This window comes from Bombina bombina, chromosome 6 (genome assembly GCF_027579735.1).
Source record: "Bombina bombina isolate aBomBom1 chromosome 6, aBomBom1.pri, whole genome shotgun sequence".
Taxonomy (NCBI): Eukaryota; Metazoa; Chordata; class Amphibia; order Anura; family Bombinatoridae; genus Bombina; species Bombina bombina.
In genome coordinates, this window is record NC_069504.1 from 18,020,666 (window position 1) to 18,038,370 (window position 17,705).

The following is a 17,705-nucleotide window of genomic DNA, read 5'->3' on the forward strand; positions in this document are numbered from 1 at the left end:
GGGGCTTAGATTAGGTGTAATTAGTTTAAAATTATTGTAATATTTTATTATTTTTGCTAATTTAGTGTTTCTTTGTTTTTTTGTACTTTTCTGATGGATGGAAGACCTCTTCTTGCCCCGCTTGGATGAAGACTTCTGCCGGTCTGGATGCCCTCTTCTGCCCCATCGGATGAAGACTTCGGCCCGGCTGGGTGAACACGACTCAAGGTAGGGAGATCTTCAGGGGGGTAGTGTTAGGTTTATTTAAGGGGGGTTTGGGTTAGAGTAGGGGTATGTGGGTGGTGGGTTGTAATGTGGGGGGGGGAGATTGTGTTTTTTTTTTACAGGCAAAAGAGCTGTTTTCTTTGGGGCATGCCCCGCAAAGGGCCCTGTTCAGGGCTGGTAAGGTAATAGAGCTGATTACTTTTGTAATTTAGTATAGGGTAGGGCATTTTTTTATTTTGGGGGGCTTTGTTATTTTATTAGGGGGCTTAGATTAGGTGTAATTAGTTTAAAATTCTTGTAATATTTTTTTATTTTTTGTAATTTAGTGGGGGGGGGGTTTTGTACTTTAGTTTAGTTTTTTTAATTGTATTTAATTGTAGGTACTTGTAGTTAATTTATTTAATGATAGTGTAGTGTTAGGTTTAATTGTAACTTAGGTTAGGATTTATTTTACAGGTAATTTTGTAATTATTTTAACTAGGTAGCTATTAAATAGTCAATATCTATTTAATAGCTATTGAACCTAGTTAAAATGAATACAAAGTTGCCTGTACAATAAATATAAATGCTAAAATAGCTACAATGTAACTATTAGTTATATTGCAGCTATATTAGGGTTTATTTTACAGGTAAGTCTTTAGTTTTATATAGGATTCATTTATTTAGTTAATTTAATGATAGTGTAGTGTTAGGTGTAAGTGTAACTTAGGTTATGATTTATTTTACAGGTAAATTTGTATTTATTTTAGCTAGGTAGTTATTAAATAGTTATTAACTATTTAATAACTATTGTACCTAGTTAAAATAAATACAAAGTTGCCTGTAAAATACATATAAATCCTAAAATAGCTACAATGTAACTATTAGTTATATTGAAGCTATATTAATAGCTAGTAGGGGGCTTAGATTAGGTGTAATTAGTTTAAAATTATTGTAATATTTTATTATTTTTGGTAATTTAGTGTTTGTTTGTATTTTGGTACTTGTATGATGGATGGAAGACCTCTTCTTGCCCCGCTTGGATGAAGACTTCTGCCGGTCTGGATGTCCGCTTCTGCCCCATCGGATGAAGACTTCGGCCCGGCTGGGTGAACACGACTCAAGGTAGGGAGATCTTCAGGGGGGTAGTGTTAGGTTTATTTAAGGGGGGTTTGGGTTAGAGTAGGGGTATGTGGGTGGTGGGTTGTAATGTGGGGGGGGGGGGATTGTGTTTTCTTTTTAAAGGCAAAAGAGCTGTTTTCTTTGGGGCATGCCCCGCAAAGGGCCCTGTTCAGGGCTGGTAAGGTAATAGAGCTGTTAACTTTTGTAATTTAGTATAGGGTAGAGCATTTTTTTTATTTTGGGGGGCTTTGTTATTTTATTAGGGGGCTTAGATTAGGTGTAATTAGTTTAAAATTCTTGTAATATTTTTTTATTTTTTGTAATTTAGTGGTTTTTTATTTTTTGTAATTTAGTGGGGGGGTTTTGTACTTTAGTTTATTTAATTGTAGATAATTGTAGGTACTTGTAGTTAATTTATTTAATGACAGTGTAGTGTTAGGTTTTATTGTAACTTAGGTTAGGATTTATTTTACAGGTAATTTTGTAATTATTTTAACTAGTTAGCTATTAATTAGTCAATAACTATTTAATAGCTATTGTACCTAGTTAAAATAAATACAAAGTTGCCTGTAAAATAAATATAAATGCTAAAATAGCTACAATTTAACTATTAGTTATATTGTAGCTATATTAGGGTTTATTTTACAGGTAAGTATTTAGTTTTAAATATGATTCATTTATTTAATGATAGTGTAGTGTTAGGTGTAATTGTAACTTAGGTTAGGATTTATTTTACAGGTAAATTTGTATTTATTTTAACTAGGTAGCTATTAATTAGTCAATAACTATTTAATAGCTATTGTACCTAGTTAAAATAAATACAAAGTTGCCTGTAAAATAAATATAAATGCTAAAATAGCTACAATGTAACTATTAGTTATATTGCAGCTATATTAGGGTTTATTTTACAGGTAAGTCTTTAGTTTTAAATAGGATTCATTGATTTAACTATAGTAAATTTATTTCGTTTTATTTAAATTATATTTAAGTTAGGGGGTGTTAGTGTTAGGGTTAGACTTAGGTTTAGGGGTTAATAACCTTATTATAGTAGCGGCGACGGTGCGGGCGTGAGGTTAGGGGTTAATAATTGTAGGTAGGTGGCGGCGATGTTAGGGAGGGCAGATTAGGGGTTAATAAAATGTATTATAGTGTTTGCGAGGCGGGAGTGCGGCGGTTTAGGGGTTAATACATTTATTATAGTTGCGGCGATTTGCGGTCGGCAGATTAGGGGTTAATACTTGTAGTTAGATTGCGGCGACGTTGGGGGGGGGCAGATTAGGGGTTAATAACTATAATGTAGGGGTCGGCGGTGTTAGGGACAGCAGATTAGGGGTTAATAGCTATAATGTAGGCGGCGGCGATATCGGGTCGGCAGATTAGGGGTTAATACTTGTAGTTAGATTGCGGCGACGTTGGGGGAGGCAGATTAGGGGTTAATAACTATAATGTAGGGGTCGGCGGTGTTAGGGACAGCAGATTAGGGGTTAATAGCTATAATGTAGGCGGCGGCGATATCGGGTCGGCAGATTAGGGGTTAATACTTTTAGTTAGATTGCGGCGACGTTGGGGGGGGCAGATTAGGGGTTAATAACTATAATGTAGGGGTCGGCGGTGTTAGGGACAGCAGATTAGGGGTTAATAGTTATAATGTAGGTGGCGGCGATATTCGGTCGGCAGATTAGGGGTTAATAAAATAATGCAGGTGTCAGCGATAGCGGAGGCAGCAGATTAGGGTTTAATAAGTGTCAGATTAGGGGTGTTTAGAGACTCGGGGTACATGTTAGGGTGTTAGGTGCAGACTTAGTGTTTCCCCATAGGAAACAATGGGGCTGCGGTGTTAGTTTTTTTTCAGCCGAAACTCCCATTGTTTCCTATGGGGAAATGCCGAATTTTACCGAGCTAATTCGGATTTATTCGGAGATACGGCAGCTATTTCGGATTCATTCGGTAGATTCGGAAGTATTTTAATTCGGAAATCCGAATCGATCCGAATCTCCGAATTTACCGAATTTACCGAATTTCCGAATAAATCCGAAACGAACCGCACATGTCTACCAGCCACACATAACTAGATGTGATAAGTGTAATCAACCACAAACCATCCACAAAAACCACATTATGATATCTGTTCCGGCCTTTAATACACCTTTTTATAAAAAAGTGACGGAACAGCACCTTCCCAGCAACATATACAGACCAAATTCACCAGCCACACATAACTAGATGTGATAAGTGTAGTCAACCACAAACCATCCACAGAAACCACATTCCAATATCTATTCTGGCCGGTAATATGCTTTTTCATGAAAAGCGACGGAACGGCACCTTATCAACAACATATACAGACCAAATTTGGTCTGTATATGTTGCTGGGAAGGTGCCGTTCCATCACTTTTCATGAAAAAGTGTGTTACAGGCTGGAACGGGTATTGGAACATGGTTTCTGTGGATGGTTTGTGGTTGATTACACTTATCACATCTAGTTATGTGTGGCTGGTGAATTTGGTCTGTATATGTTGCTGTGAAGGTGCCGTTCCGTCACTTTTTATAAAAAAGCATATTAAAGACCGGAACAGATATCATGTGGTTTCTGTGGATGGTTTGTGGCTGATTACACTTATTATGTTTATTCATGTGTGACTGGTGAATTTGGTGTATCTGGTTTGCTGGGAAGGTGCCATTCCGTCACTTTTCATGAAAAAGCGTTTTACAGACTGGAACAGGTATTGGAACGTGGTTTCTGTGGATGGTTTGTGGTTGATTACACTTATCACATCTAGTTATGTGTGGCTGGTGAATTTGGTCTGTATATGTTGCTGGGAAGGTGCCGTTCCGTCACTTTTCATGAAAAAGCGTTTTACAGGCCGGAATGGGTATTGGAACGTGGTTGCTGTGGATGGTTTGTGGCTGATTACACTTATCACATCTAGTTATGTGTGGCTGGTGAATTTGGTCTGTATATGTTGCTGTGAAGGTGCCGTTCCGTCACTTTTTTATAAAAAAGCGTATTAAAAGCCGGAACAGATATCATAATGTGGTTTCTGTGGATGGTTTGTGGCTGATTACACTTATTATGTTTATTCATGTGTGACTGGTGAATTTGGTGTATCTGGTTTGCTGGTAAGGTGCCATTCCGTCACTTTTCATGAAAAAGCGTTTTACAGACTGGAACAGGTATTGGAACGTGGTTTCTGTGGATGGTTTGTGGTTGACTACACTTATCACATCTAGTTATGTGTGGCTGGTGAATTTGGTCTGTATATGTTGCTGGGAAGGTGCCGTTCCGTCACTTTTCATGAAAAAGCGTTTTACAGGCCGGAATGGGTATTGGAACGTGGTTGCTGTGGATGGTTTGTGGCTGATTACACTTATTACATTTAGTCATGGGTGACTTGTGAATTTGGTGTATCTGGTTTTCTGGGAAGGTGCTGTTCCGGGCTGTTATTTTTGGTTCCAGGCACTATTTTGGTAGTTAAAGGGTTAATTAAAAGGCCTGTTCCGGCCTGTTCCGTTCCGGCTTTTACACCGTTCCTTATTACTTTACCGCTTGTAATGGGACCTTTCAGTTGTCTCCTTTTGCTTCTAGACAACAATATAAACTCTATCTGGAAGTGCTTGGACTTTATTTTGGAAGCTTTCTTCAGACTGTTTGGCTGCATTATGAGATGATTTTACGTTTTGTTTTTATGAAATGCCTTTTATGGAATGTGTTTTATAAAATGCTTTTTATTATTTATGCACTCACGTGTTTTGTCTGCCTATTCTTTTATTTTATTAATTAAATCTGTGTAGATTACTCTTATATTTAACTTTGATATTTATATTTACATTTTGATACTGCCCTTTTAAGCCTGTAGCGTGTTACAGGGATATACTGGCTAGCAGGTTCCTGATAGGAGGCTTTTGACACCTCCTTTCTGTGAATCAGTGCTCCGTTTCGTATTGAGTATTTATAGATGACTCAACAAGAGGAAGCAAGGGACCGGTCCCTGTTACACCTGTGGCAGGCTTGTGACTAACTCCTTCACTAGGAGTAATTCTGCCACTACCCAATATTCCAATCTCCCCCCAGTGTCTCAGTAGCAGCTCTCTGAGGGGGAAATGCCAGAGAGGTGGGAGGGATAAAGTGCTGTTGGAAGTTTTGGGAATCTTTGCCTCCTCCTAGTGGCCAGGATTTGAATCCCAGGAGTAATGGATTGTGGACTCTCACCACCTTATGAAAAAAAGTAAGTATTGCATTGTTGAATAAAAAATCTATATTTAGTGATATAGCATTAATTAAACACATTTATCACAAATAACAGTTTGGTGAGTTTTGTATGTTAGGTTATTGTACACATGCAGTTTAGTTACTTTGCTGGGAAGTTTGTTATTTAGCAGCAGATCAGTGTTACCTGTAGGATTCGGGAGATCTCACAAGCACGTACGCCACTAGATGCCAGCTCTATTATCCTCTTCCTCTTACACGTGGGCAGCGGGCGGCCATTCACAAACACACCGCCAAGCTGATTCACACTGCGCACACCTGGTTAAACAGAACAACATGAGATTTATATTGACACAAACCCAGACATAACATGACAATAAACAGACATTTATAGGGAATATTAAGCTCAGTGTCTAAACCTGCAGATCCTGTGAGATTGCTCTGTGAATACCAATGTGCAGGGGGTGCCATAGAAAGGAAGATTATGTTTTATACGGAGCACTTGCCCCTGTCAGTTACTCATCACCCTGTCCTGTGGTTTATTCCTTCTCACAATGATACAGAAATGTGCAAAAGCCCAACAACACAATACACTGACCACAGGGAACCAGCTCATTAATACGTATTATACAATATTCATTTGGGTTCAAACTGGACAATGGGAACAATGATGTGCTGTTTGGTCACAACAGAATGGCCTAGATATTGTGCATTAACATCACTCGAGCACTTCTATTTTTGCACTTGACTGTATTACATGTTCAAAGTTATTTTTTATTGCTCAAGCACTAAGCCGATGGTGCACTAACAACTGTATGTCGGATAGTGCATGTGCACAGAGGCGTAACTAGAAGCCTCGGGGCCCCAGTGCAAGAATCCATAAAGGCCCCCCCCAACTTGCAATACATACATATATATGCTATATTATACATAAAAAATGTACATATTATATTATTTATCCCTCCTCTTTAAAAAAAAGAAAAGAAAAAGAACAAAACAAAAAAGAAAAGAAAACATTTCTCTCTCTATTTTTTTTATTTTAATGTATATTTTCTGTTTTTTAAAATCTTTAGAACAAATCCATTGCAAAAGCCATACTAGAAAACAGCACAAGAGACCGTGATATAAAAAAAATGGAACTGCCCTAATTTTGTAGCCAAGAGACAAAAATTCCCTAGTTCCCTGTGGTCAGTGTATTGTGCTGTTGGGCTTTTGCACATTTCTGTATCATTGTGAGAAGGAATAAACCACAGGACAGGGTGATGACTCCTACTGACACATACATGCACACATGCGCTCACACAAACACACATATACATGCACACATGCGCTCACACAAACACACATATACATGCACACATGCGCTCACACAAACACACATATACATGCACACATGCGCTCACACAAACACACATATACATGCACACATGCGCTCACACAAACACACATATACATGTACACATGCACTCACACAAACACACATATACATGCACACATGCGCTCACACAAACACACATACACATGCACACATGCGCTCACACAAACACACATATACATGCACACATGCGCTCACACAAACACACATATACATGCACACATGCGCTCACACAAACCCACATATACATGCACACATGCGCTCACACAAACACACATATACATGCACACATGCGCTCACACAAACCCACATATACATGCACACATGCGCTCACACAAACACACATATACATGTACACATGCGCTCACACAAACACACATATACATGCACACATGCGCTCACACAGACACACATACACATGCACACATGCGCTCACACAAACACACATATACATGCACACATGCGCTCACACAAACACACATACACATGCACACATGCGCTCACACAAACACACATATACATGCACACATGCGCTCACACAAACACACATATACATGCACACATGCGCTCACACAAACACACATACACATGCACACATGCGCTCACACAAACACACATATACATGCACACATGCGCTCACACAAACACACATATACATGCACACATGCGCTCACACAAACACACATATACATGCACACATGCGCTCACACAAACACACATACACATGCACACATGCGCTAACACAAACACACATATACATGCACACATGCGCTCACACAAACACACATATACATGCACACATGCGCTCACACAAACACACATACATGCACACATGCGCTCACACAAACACACATATACATGCACACATGCGCTCACACAAACACACATATACATGCACACATGCGCTCACACAAACACACATATACATGCACACATGCGCTCACACAAACACACATATACATGCACACATGCACTCACACAAACACACATATACATGCACACATGCGCTCACACAAACACACATATACATGCACACATGCGCTCACACAAACACACATATACATGCACACATGCGCTCACACAAACACACATATACATGCACACATGCGCTCACACAAACACACATATACATGCACACATGCGCTCACACAAACACACATATACATGCACACATGCCCTCACACAAACACACATACATGCACACATGCGCTCACACAAACACACATATACATGCACACATGCGCTCACACAAACACACATATACATGCACACATGCGCTCACACAAACACACATATACATGCACACATGCGCTCACACAAACACACATACACATGCACACATGCACTCACACAAACACACATATACATGCACACATGCGCTCACACAAACACACATATACATGCACACATGCGCTCACACAAACACACATATACATGCACTCACACAAACACACATATACATGCACACATGCGCTCACACAAACACACATATACATGCACACATGCGCTCACACAAACACACATATACATGCACACATGCGCTCACACAAACACACATACACATGCACACATGCGCTCACACAAACACACATATACATGCACACATGCGCTCACACAAACACACATATACATGCACACATGCGCTCACACAAACACACATATACATGCACACATGTGCTCACACAAACACACATATACAAGCACACATGCGCTCACACAAACACACATATACAAGCACACATGCACTTACACAAACACACATATACAAGCACACATGCACTCACACAAACACACATATACATGCACACGTGCACTCACACAAACACACATATACATGCACACATGCGCTCACACAAATACACATACACATGCACACATGCGCTCACACAAACACACATATACATGCACACATGCACTCACACAAACACACATATACAAGCACACATGCACTCACACAAACACACATATACATGCACACATGCACTCACACAAACACACATATACATGCACACATGCGCTCACACAAACACACATACACATGCACACATGCGCTCACACAAACACACATATACATGCACACATGCGCTCACACAAACACACATATACATGCACACATGCGCTCACACAAACACACATATACATGCACACATGCGCTCACACAAACACACATATACATGCACACATGCACTCACACAAACACACATATACAAGCACACATGCACTCACACAAACACACATATACATGCACACATGCACTCACACAAACACACATATACATGCACACATGCGCTCACACAAACACACATACACATGCACACATGCGCTCACACAAACACACATATACATGCACACATGCGCTCACACAAACACACATATACATGCACACATGCGCTCACACAAACACACATATACATGCACACATGCGCTCACACAAACACACATATACATGCACACATGCGCTCACACAAACACACATATACATGCACACATGCGCTCACACAAACACACATATACATGCACACATGCGCTCACACAAACACACATATACATGCACACATGCACTCACACAAACACACATACACATGCACACATGCGCTCACACAAACACACATATACATGCACACATGCGCTCACACAAACACACATATACATGCACACATGCGCTCACACAAACACACATATACATGCACACATGCGCTCACACAAACACACATATACATGCACACATGCACTCACACAAACACACATATACATGCACACATGCGCTCACACAAACACACATATACATGCACACATGCGCTCACACAAACACACATATACATGCACACATGCGCTCACACAAACACACATATACATGCACACATGCGCTCACACAAACACACATATACATGCACACATGCTCTCACACAAACACACATATACATGCACACATGCGCTCACACAAACACACATATACATGCACACATGCGCTCACACAAACACACATATACATGCACACATGCGCTCACACAAACACACATATACATGCACACATGCGCTCACACAAACACACATATACATGCACACATGCGCTCACACAAACACACATATACATGCACACATGCGCTCACACAAGCACACATATACACATATACACAGACGCACATATATATATATATATATATATATATATACACATACACACACACAGACGCACATATATATATATACATACTCACACACAGACACACATATATATACATACACACACAGACACACACATATATATTTATATATATATATATATATACACACAGACACACACATATATATATATATATATATACACACACAGACACATGTATATATATATACATACACACACACACAGACACATATATATATATATATATATATATACACACACACACACACACACACAGACACACATATATACATATATATATAAATATATATATATATATATATATATATATACATACACACAGACACATATATATATATATATATATATATACATACAGAGACACACATACACCCACAGACACACATACATACACACTCGCACAAGCACGCATATACATACACACATGCGCTCACACACACTCATTTACATATAGTGAAAAAGTTATGGAGATTAGGCGCTTAATCTGCAAAAGGGATAAAGGTGTGTATGGAAGTCGTTAGCTAAATATGTAGAAAAAACTAGACCTTTGACAGGATAATTGAAAAATTCTTCTTCAATTTATTTTCAAAATAAAAACATGATAATACCAAAATAAAATAAATCACAATCCCTAAGTGTTGCAACACTATATTGATCAATTCATAAAATTTCTAAAATTCAGATATACATTTGTTTCATACACCAATACAAAGTTTTATCTGCTCTTTCATTTTCTATACTTTGTTCAAAGATATTAGATAGAATGTATTCTTTTACTTCAACACAATTAATAATATTTGTCTCTGTGCTTTTTTCCGTTTTTTGACGTTTTGTCAATCCGGTTTTTGCATTGAGGGGTTAATCGTTTATTTGACTGTTGGGGCAATCTTACCAAAGCTTTAATTATCCACTGTAAAAATTTCGAAAAGTTTACTGCTTTTTTACACTGTTTTGCAGAATTTGTGCACCTTTTTTTCTCTTAAAGGCACAGTACCGTTTTTTCTAAGTGTTGTTTTTCTTTGAATAAAGTGTTTTCCAAGCTTGCTTGTTTCATTACTAGCCTGTTTAACATGTCTGACATCAAGGAAACTCCTTGTTCAATGTGTTTAGAAGCCATTGTGGAACCCCCTCTTAGAATGTGTCTTACTTGCACTGATATGTCTATAAATTTTAAAGAGCATATTGCAGCACTTAAAAATATAGCGCTAGATGATTCTCAAACAGAAAGAAATAAGGTTATGCCATCTAGCTCTCCCCAAGTGTCACAACCAGTAATGCCCGCACAAGTGATGCCAAGTACCTCTAGTGCGTCTACTTCGTTTATCTTACAAGACATGGCCGCAGTTATGAATAGAACCCTCACAGAGGTTTTATCTAAACTGCCTGGGTTACAAGGGAAGCGTGATAGCTCTGGGTTAAGAACAAATGCTAAGCCTTCTGACGCTTTAGTTGCCGTACCCGATATACCCTCACAATGTTATGAAGTAGGGGTAAAGGATTTGCTGTCTGAGCCTTTAAATTTAAGCTTGAACACCTCCGCTTGTTGCTCAGGGAGGTCTTAGCGACTCTGGATGATTGTGACCCTATAGTGGTTCCAGAGAAATTGTGTAAAATGAACAAATACCTAGAGGTTCCTGTTTACACTGATGTTTTTCCGGTACCTAAGAGGATTGCGAATATTGTTACTAGGGAGTGGGATAGACCAGGTATTCCGTTCGCTCCCCCTCCTGTTTTTAAGAAAATGTTCCCCATATCTGACACCATGCGGGACTCGTGGCAGACGGTCCCTAAGGTGGAGGGAGCGATTTCTACTCTCGCCAAGCGTACAACTATACCTATCGAAGACAGTTGTGCTTTCAAAGATCCTATGGATAAAAATTAGAGGGTCTCCTAAAGAAAATTTTTGTTCATCAAGGTTTTCTTCTCCAACCTATTGCGTGCATTGTTCCTGTAACTACTGCAGCTGCTTTCTGGTTAGAGGCTCTGGAAGAGGCTCTTCAGATGGAGACCCCATTAGAGGATATTATGGATAGAATTAAGGCCCTTAAGTTGGCTAATTCTTTCCTTACAGATGCTGCTTTTCAACTGGCTAAATTAGCAGCAAAGAATTCAGGTTTTGCCATTTTAGCACGCAGGGCGTTATAGCTTAAGTCCTGGTCAGCTGATGTGTCGTCAAAATTGAAACTTTTGAACATCCCTTTCAAAGGAAAGACCCTATTCGGGCCTGAACTGAAGGATATTATTTCAGACATCACTGGAGGGAAAGGCCATGCCCTCCCTCAGGATAAACAAATAAAATGAAGACCAAACAAAATAATTTTTGTTCCTTTCGAAACTTCAAGAGTGGTCCCTCTTCCTCTTCCCCGGCTGCAAAGCAAGAGGGTAATTTTGCTCAATCCAAGTCAGTCTGGAGACCTAACCAGGCTTGGAACAAGGGTAAACAGGCCAAGAAGCCTGCTGCTGCCTCTAAGACAGCATGAAGGGGTAGCCCCCAATCCGGGACCGTATCTAGTAGGGGGCAGACTCTCTATCTTCGCTCAGGCTTGGGCAAGAGATGTTCACGATTCCTGGGCTTTAGAAATTGTTTCCCAGGGATATCTTCTAGACTTCTCAATTGTCTGCAAACCAGACAAAGAGAGAGGCGTTCTTACGCTGTGTAGAAGACCTACATACCATGGGAGTTATTCACCCAGTTCCAAAAGCGGAACAAGGGCTAGGGTTTTACTCAAACCTGTTTGTGGTTCCCAAAAAAGAAGGAACTTTCAGACCAATCTTGGATCTCAAAATTCTAAACAAATTCCTCAGAGTTCCATCTTTCAAGATGGAGACTATTCGGACTATTCTGCCACTGATACAGGAGGGTCAATATATGAACACCGTGAATTTAAAGGATGCATATCTGCACATCCCTATTCACAGAGATCATCACCAATTTCTCAGGTTCGCCTTTCTGGACAGGCATTACCAGTTTGTGGCCCTTCCCTTCGGGTTGGCCACGGCTCCCAGAATTTTCACAAAGGTGCTAGGGTCCCTTCTGGTGGTTCTAAGACCGCGGGGCATAGCTGTGGCGCCTTATCTAGACGACATCTTAATTCAAGCGTCAACTTTCCAACTAGCCAAGTCTCACACGGACATCGTGTTGGCTTTTCTGAGATCTCATGGGTGGAAGGTGAACATAAAAAAGAGTTATCTCTTCCCTCTCACAAGAGTTTCCTTCCTAGGGACTCAAAACTTGTAACCACCTGTCGAGCTCTTCATTCCATGCCTCGGCCGTCAGTGGCTCAGTGTATGGAGGTAATCGGACTAATGGTAGTGGCAATGGACATAGTTCCATTTTCTCACCTACACCTCAGACCACTGCAACTATGCATGCTCGAACAGTGGAATGGGGATTATGCAGATTTATCTCCTCAGATACATCTGGATCAGGAGACCAGAGATTCTCTTCTCTGGTGGTTGTCACAGGTTCACCTGTCCCGGGAATGTGTTTCCGCAGGCCAGAGTGGGTCATAGTAACGTCAGATGCCAGCCTACTGGGCTGGTGTGCAGTCTGGAACTCCCTGAAAGCTCAGGGTTTATGGACTCAGGAGGAGGCTCTCCTCCCGATAAACATTCTAGAACTAAGAGCGATATTCAATGCGCTTCAGGCATGGCCTCAACTGGCTGCGGCCAAATTCATCAGATTTCAGTCGGACAACATCACGACTGTAGCTTATATCAATCATCAAGGAGGAACACGGAGTTCTCTAGCGATGATGGAGGTGACCAAAATAATCAGATGGGCAGAAACTCACTCTTGCCATCTTTCAGCAATCCATATGCCAGGGATGGAGAACTGGGAGGCGGATTTCCTAAGTCGTCAGACTTTTCATCCGGGGAAGTGGGAGCTCCATCCGGAAGTATTTTCCCAACTGACTGAGCTATGGGGCACACCAGAATTAGATCTGATGGCGTCCCGTCAGAACGCCAAGCTTCCTTGCTACGGATCCAGGTCAAGGGATCCCCAGGCAGCACTGATAGATGCTCTAGCAGTGCCTTGGTCCTTCAACCTGGCTTATGTGTTTCCACCATTTCCTCTCCTTCCTCGTCTGGTTGCCAGAATCAAGCAGGAGAGAGCTTCAGTGATTTTGATAGCATCTGCGTGGCCACGCAGGACTTGGTATGCAGATCTGGTGGACATGTCATCCTTTCCACCGTGGACTCTGCCAATGAGGCAGGACCTTCTAATTCAGGGTCCATTTAAGCATCCAAATCTACTTTCTCTGCATCTGACTGCTTGGAGATTGAACGCCTGATTTTATCAAAGCGTGGTTTCTCTGAGTCAGTCATTGATACCCTGATTCAGGCTAGAAAGCTTGTCACCAGGAAAATCTATCATAAGATTTGGCGAAAATATCTTTATTGGTGTGAATCCAGAGGTTACTCATGGAGTAAGATTAGGATTCCTAGGATATTGTCTTTTCTCCAAGAAGGTTTGGAGAAGGGATTATCAGCTAGTTCCTTAAAAGGACAGATATCTGCTTTGTCTATTCTTTTACTCAAGTGTCTGGCAGATGTTCCAGACGTTCAGGCGTTTAGTCAGGCTTTAGTTAGAATCAAGCCTGTGTTTAAACCTGTTGCTCCGCCATGGAGTTTAAATTTAGTTCTTAAAGTTCTTCAAGGGGTTCCGTTTGAACCTATGCATTCCATAGATATTAAGCTTTTATCTTGAAAAGTTCTGTTTTTAGTAGCTATCTCTTCGGCTCGAAGAGTCTCTGAATTGTCTGCTTTACAATGGGACTCACCTTATCTTGTTTTCCATGCGGATAAGATGGTTTTGCGTACCAAACCTGTATTCCTTCCTAAGGTTGTTTCTAATAGGAATATCAATCAGGAAATTGTTGTTCCTTCTCTGTGTCCTAATCCTTCTTCCAAGAAGAAACGTCTGGATGTGGTTCGTGCTTTAAAGTTCTACTTACAAGGAACTAAAGATTTCAGTCAAACTTCTTCATTGTTCTTCATTGTTTGTTGTCTATTCTGGAAAGCGGAGAGGTCAAAAGGCTACGGCAACCTCTCTTTCTTTTTGGCTGAAAAGCATCATCCGTTTGGCTTATGAGACTGCTGGCCAGCAGCCTCCTGAAAAGATTACTGCTCACTCTACTAGAGCAGTGGCTTCCACATGGGCTTTTAAAAATGAGGCTTCTGTTGAACAGATTTGTAAGGCGGCGACTTGGTCTTCGCTTACTATTTTTTCCAAATTTTCCAAATTTGATACTTTTGCTTCTTCGGAGGTTATTTTTGGGAGAAAGGTTCTACAAGCAGTGGTGCCTTCTGATTAGGTTCCTGTCTTGTCCCTCCCTTCATCCGTGTCCTAAAGCTTTGGTATTGGTATCCCACAAGTATTGGATGAATCCGTGGACTTGATACATCTTGTAAGAGAAAACAGAATTTATGCTTACCTGATAAATTTCTTTCTCTTGTGATGTATCGAGTCCACGGCCCGCCCTGTCTATTTAAGACAGGTAGTATATTTTATTAAAAAAACTTCAGTCACCACTGCACTCTATAGTTTCTCCTTTTTCTTCCTAACCTTCGGTCGAATAACTTGGGGGTGGAGTTAGGGGAGGAGCTATATAGACAGCTCTGCTTTGGGTGCTCTCTTTGCCACTTACTGTTGGGAAGGAGAATATCCCACAAGTATTGGATGAATCCGTGGACTCGATACATCGCAAGAGAAAGAAATTTATCAGGTAAGCATAAATTCTGTTTTTGCTACACATATACATATACACGCACACAGACACATATATATATATATATATATATATATAAATATATATATATATATATATATATACAGACACACCTACACACAGACACACATATATACACACTCGCACAAGCACACACACAGACACATATATATACATACACACAGACATACACATATATATATATATATATATATACATACACACTCACAGACACACGTACACCCACAGACACACATACATACACACTCGTACAAGCACACACACATGCAAAAAACAAAATGGCATAAAAATGGACATAAGCGTAGTAATATAAATAGTGGAGAGATGTAAGGCGTGGGTGACCACTAAGTGCCTTAAATCGTTACGGAACATAGATTTGGTAACTATATGGAGTTTCAAGGGAAATAAACGCATAGAAATAATTGCTCACAGCTTTAATGAATACTAACATAAGGGAGGTTCGTTTGAAAACTATGATACATGGATCTAATTGGCCCTAAGCAATTTCTTAAGAGTGCTACCCTGTTATACATAAGCTGTACTTTACATTTGTCAATGCGGTGATAACTACTCCAGTCTATAATACAAGTTTACAGTTCCAGGATTGTGCTCTGTTGCAAATTACTGTAGCGGACTGTTCATTGATTATAAGGTCCTTCATCTCAGGGCCACACTATGGCAAACATTTGCCCTTATTTCAACCTATGGATTTATAGGATTTTGCGACCCGATTTTTAGAGGCCTCTAAGGGTGTAATTTATAGGACTCTGCTCATATAAGAGTTCCTATATCCATTTGGGACTCATTACTATTGTATAGTTGCCACTGTCTGTATCATTGTATACTTGTTATAGTGAACACACGCACGTTTCATTTTATCAGCACACCTGGTTTCCCTTTGTGATCCTTCAGCCTTGCTAATTAATTCCTTATGATACCCGAGTGCTGGTTTAAGAGTCACTAATGTATCTCTTGTTTCTTTGCAACATTATTTATTTGACTCTCCGTGCACTGGAAGGCGGTAACAATTAGGTTTTCCTATACCGTCAACCTAAGGGCTATCTAGATTTATTTAGAGTTATGCTGGTACTTATTTGTAGTATATACTGTGTATACATACTGTACATGTCTAAAGATGAATATGTATATTTCATTTATTGTTGTTTGGTCTTTACATTCTCCTTTATCCGTTTCTCTAAATTCTCCAGCTCCTCAGTGGACATAGATTTTAATAGTTCCACCTTGTTACATTTAATATTTTCCTTCTGCACCTCCATCTCCTTCAATAGGGATTCGACAGTCTGTACCATAATGTCATAGGAACATTTACTAAGAATGGCTTTGAATTTGTCCCAAAATTCTTTGTTGTCTTACAATAGGGTAAGACAGGTACTCATCCGGAGCCCCTCTGTATTCTTTATACACTATAGTATTCAGACAACGTTGCAGCATGCAAATCCCATTTCTGTCTGATTTTCAGCTATTCATATTCCTTACTAGTATTCTCCATTGGCACAGTTCTGAGGAAATCCCTTGAGACCTCTAATAGGGTCATGATCCGTGCAGCGTGTAGTTCTGAGAATGCGACTATCTTAGTGCCATCTGTCCCAACAGTGTTGTCTTTATCCATACCTTCAGTGTGCATGTATCCCAGCAGCGACAATCTATTTTAGCAATAAGTAGCACAGCACTACTGAACAGAAAGGTGCACGTTTAGACCAGGGACACTGTCAAGCCCCTACAGGAATCACCACAACAACAATGTCCACAGCACCAATGTAAATTTTATGACTTCTTTATTAAGACAGTAAAAACAGCGACGTTTTAGGGGTGATCCCCTTAGTCATGCATGGGTTAATTAATAAACTACAAGCCTTTTAAATCTAATTTTTCACGCCA

The 17,705-nt window shown here is 40.1% G+C and overlaps 1 protein-coding gene across 1 annotated transcript in view; it reads right to left on the minus strand.

Annotated features, from left to right (window-relative positions):
• Nucleotides 1–17,436, minus strand: part of PAX4 (paired box 4) — a 31,757-nt gene extending 14,321 nt beyond the window's left edge. The window contains exons 1-2 of the mRNA XM_053719143.1: nucleotides 17,304–17,436; nucleotides 5,700–5,830 (exon numbers count right to left, since the gene is read on the minus strand). Of these exons, the coding sequence (XP_053575118.1) occupies nucleotides 5,700–5,830; nucleotides 17,304–17,436 (264 nt within the window). The remainder of the gene's footprint in view (nucleotides 1–5,699; nucleotides 5,831–17,303) is intronic.
• Between the last annotated feature and the right edge of the window lie 269 nt (nucleotides 17,437–17,705).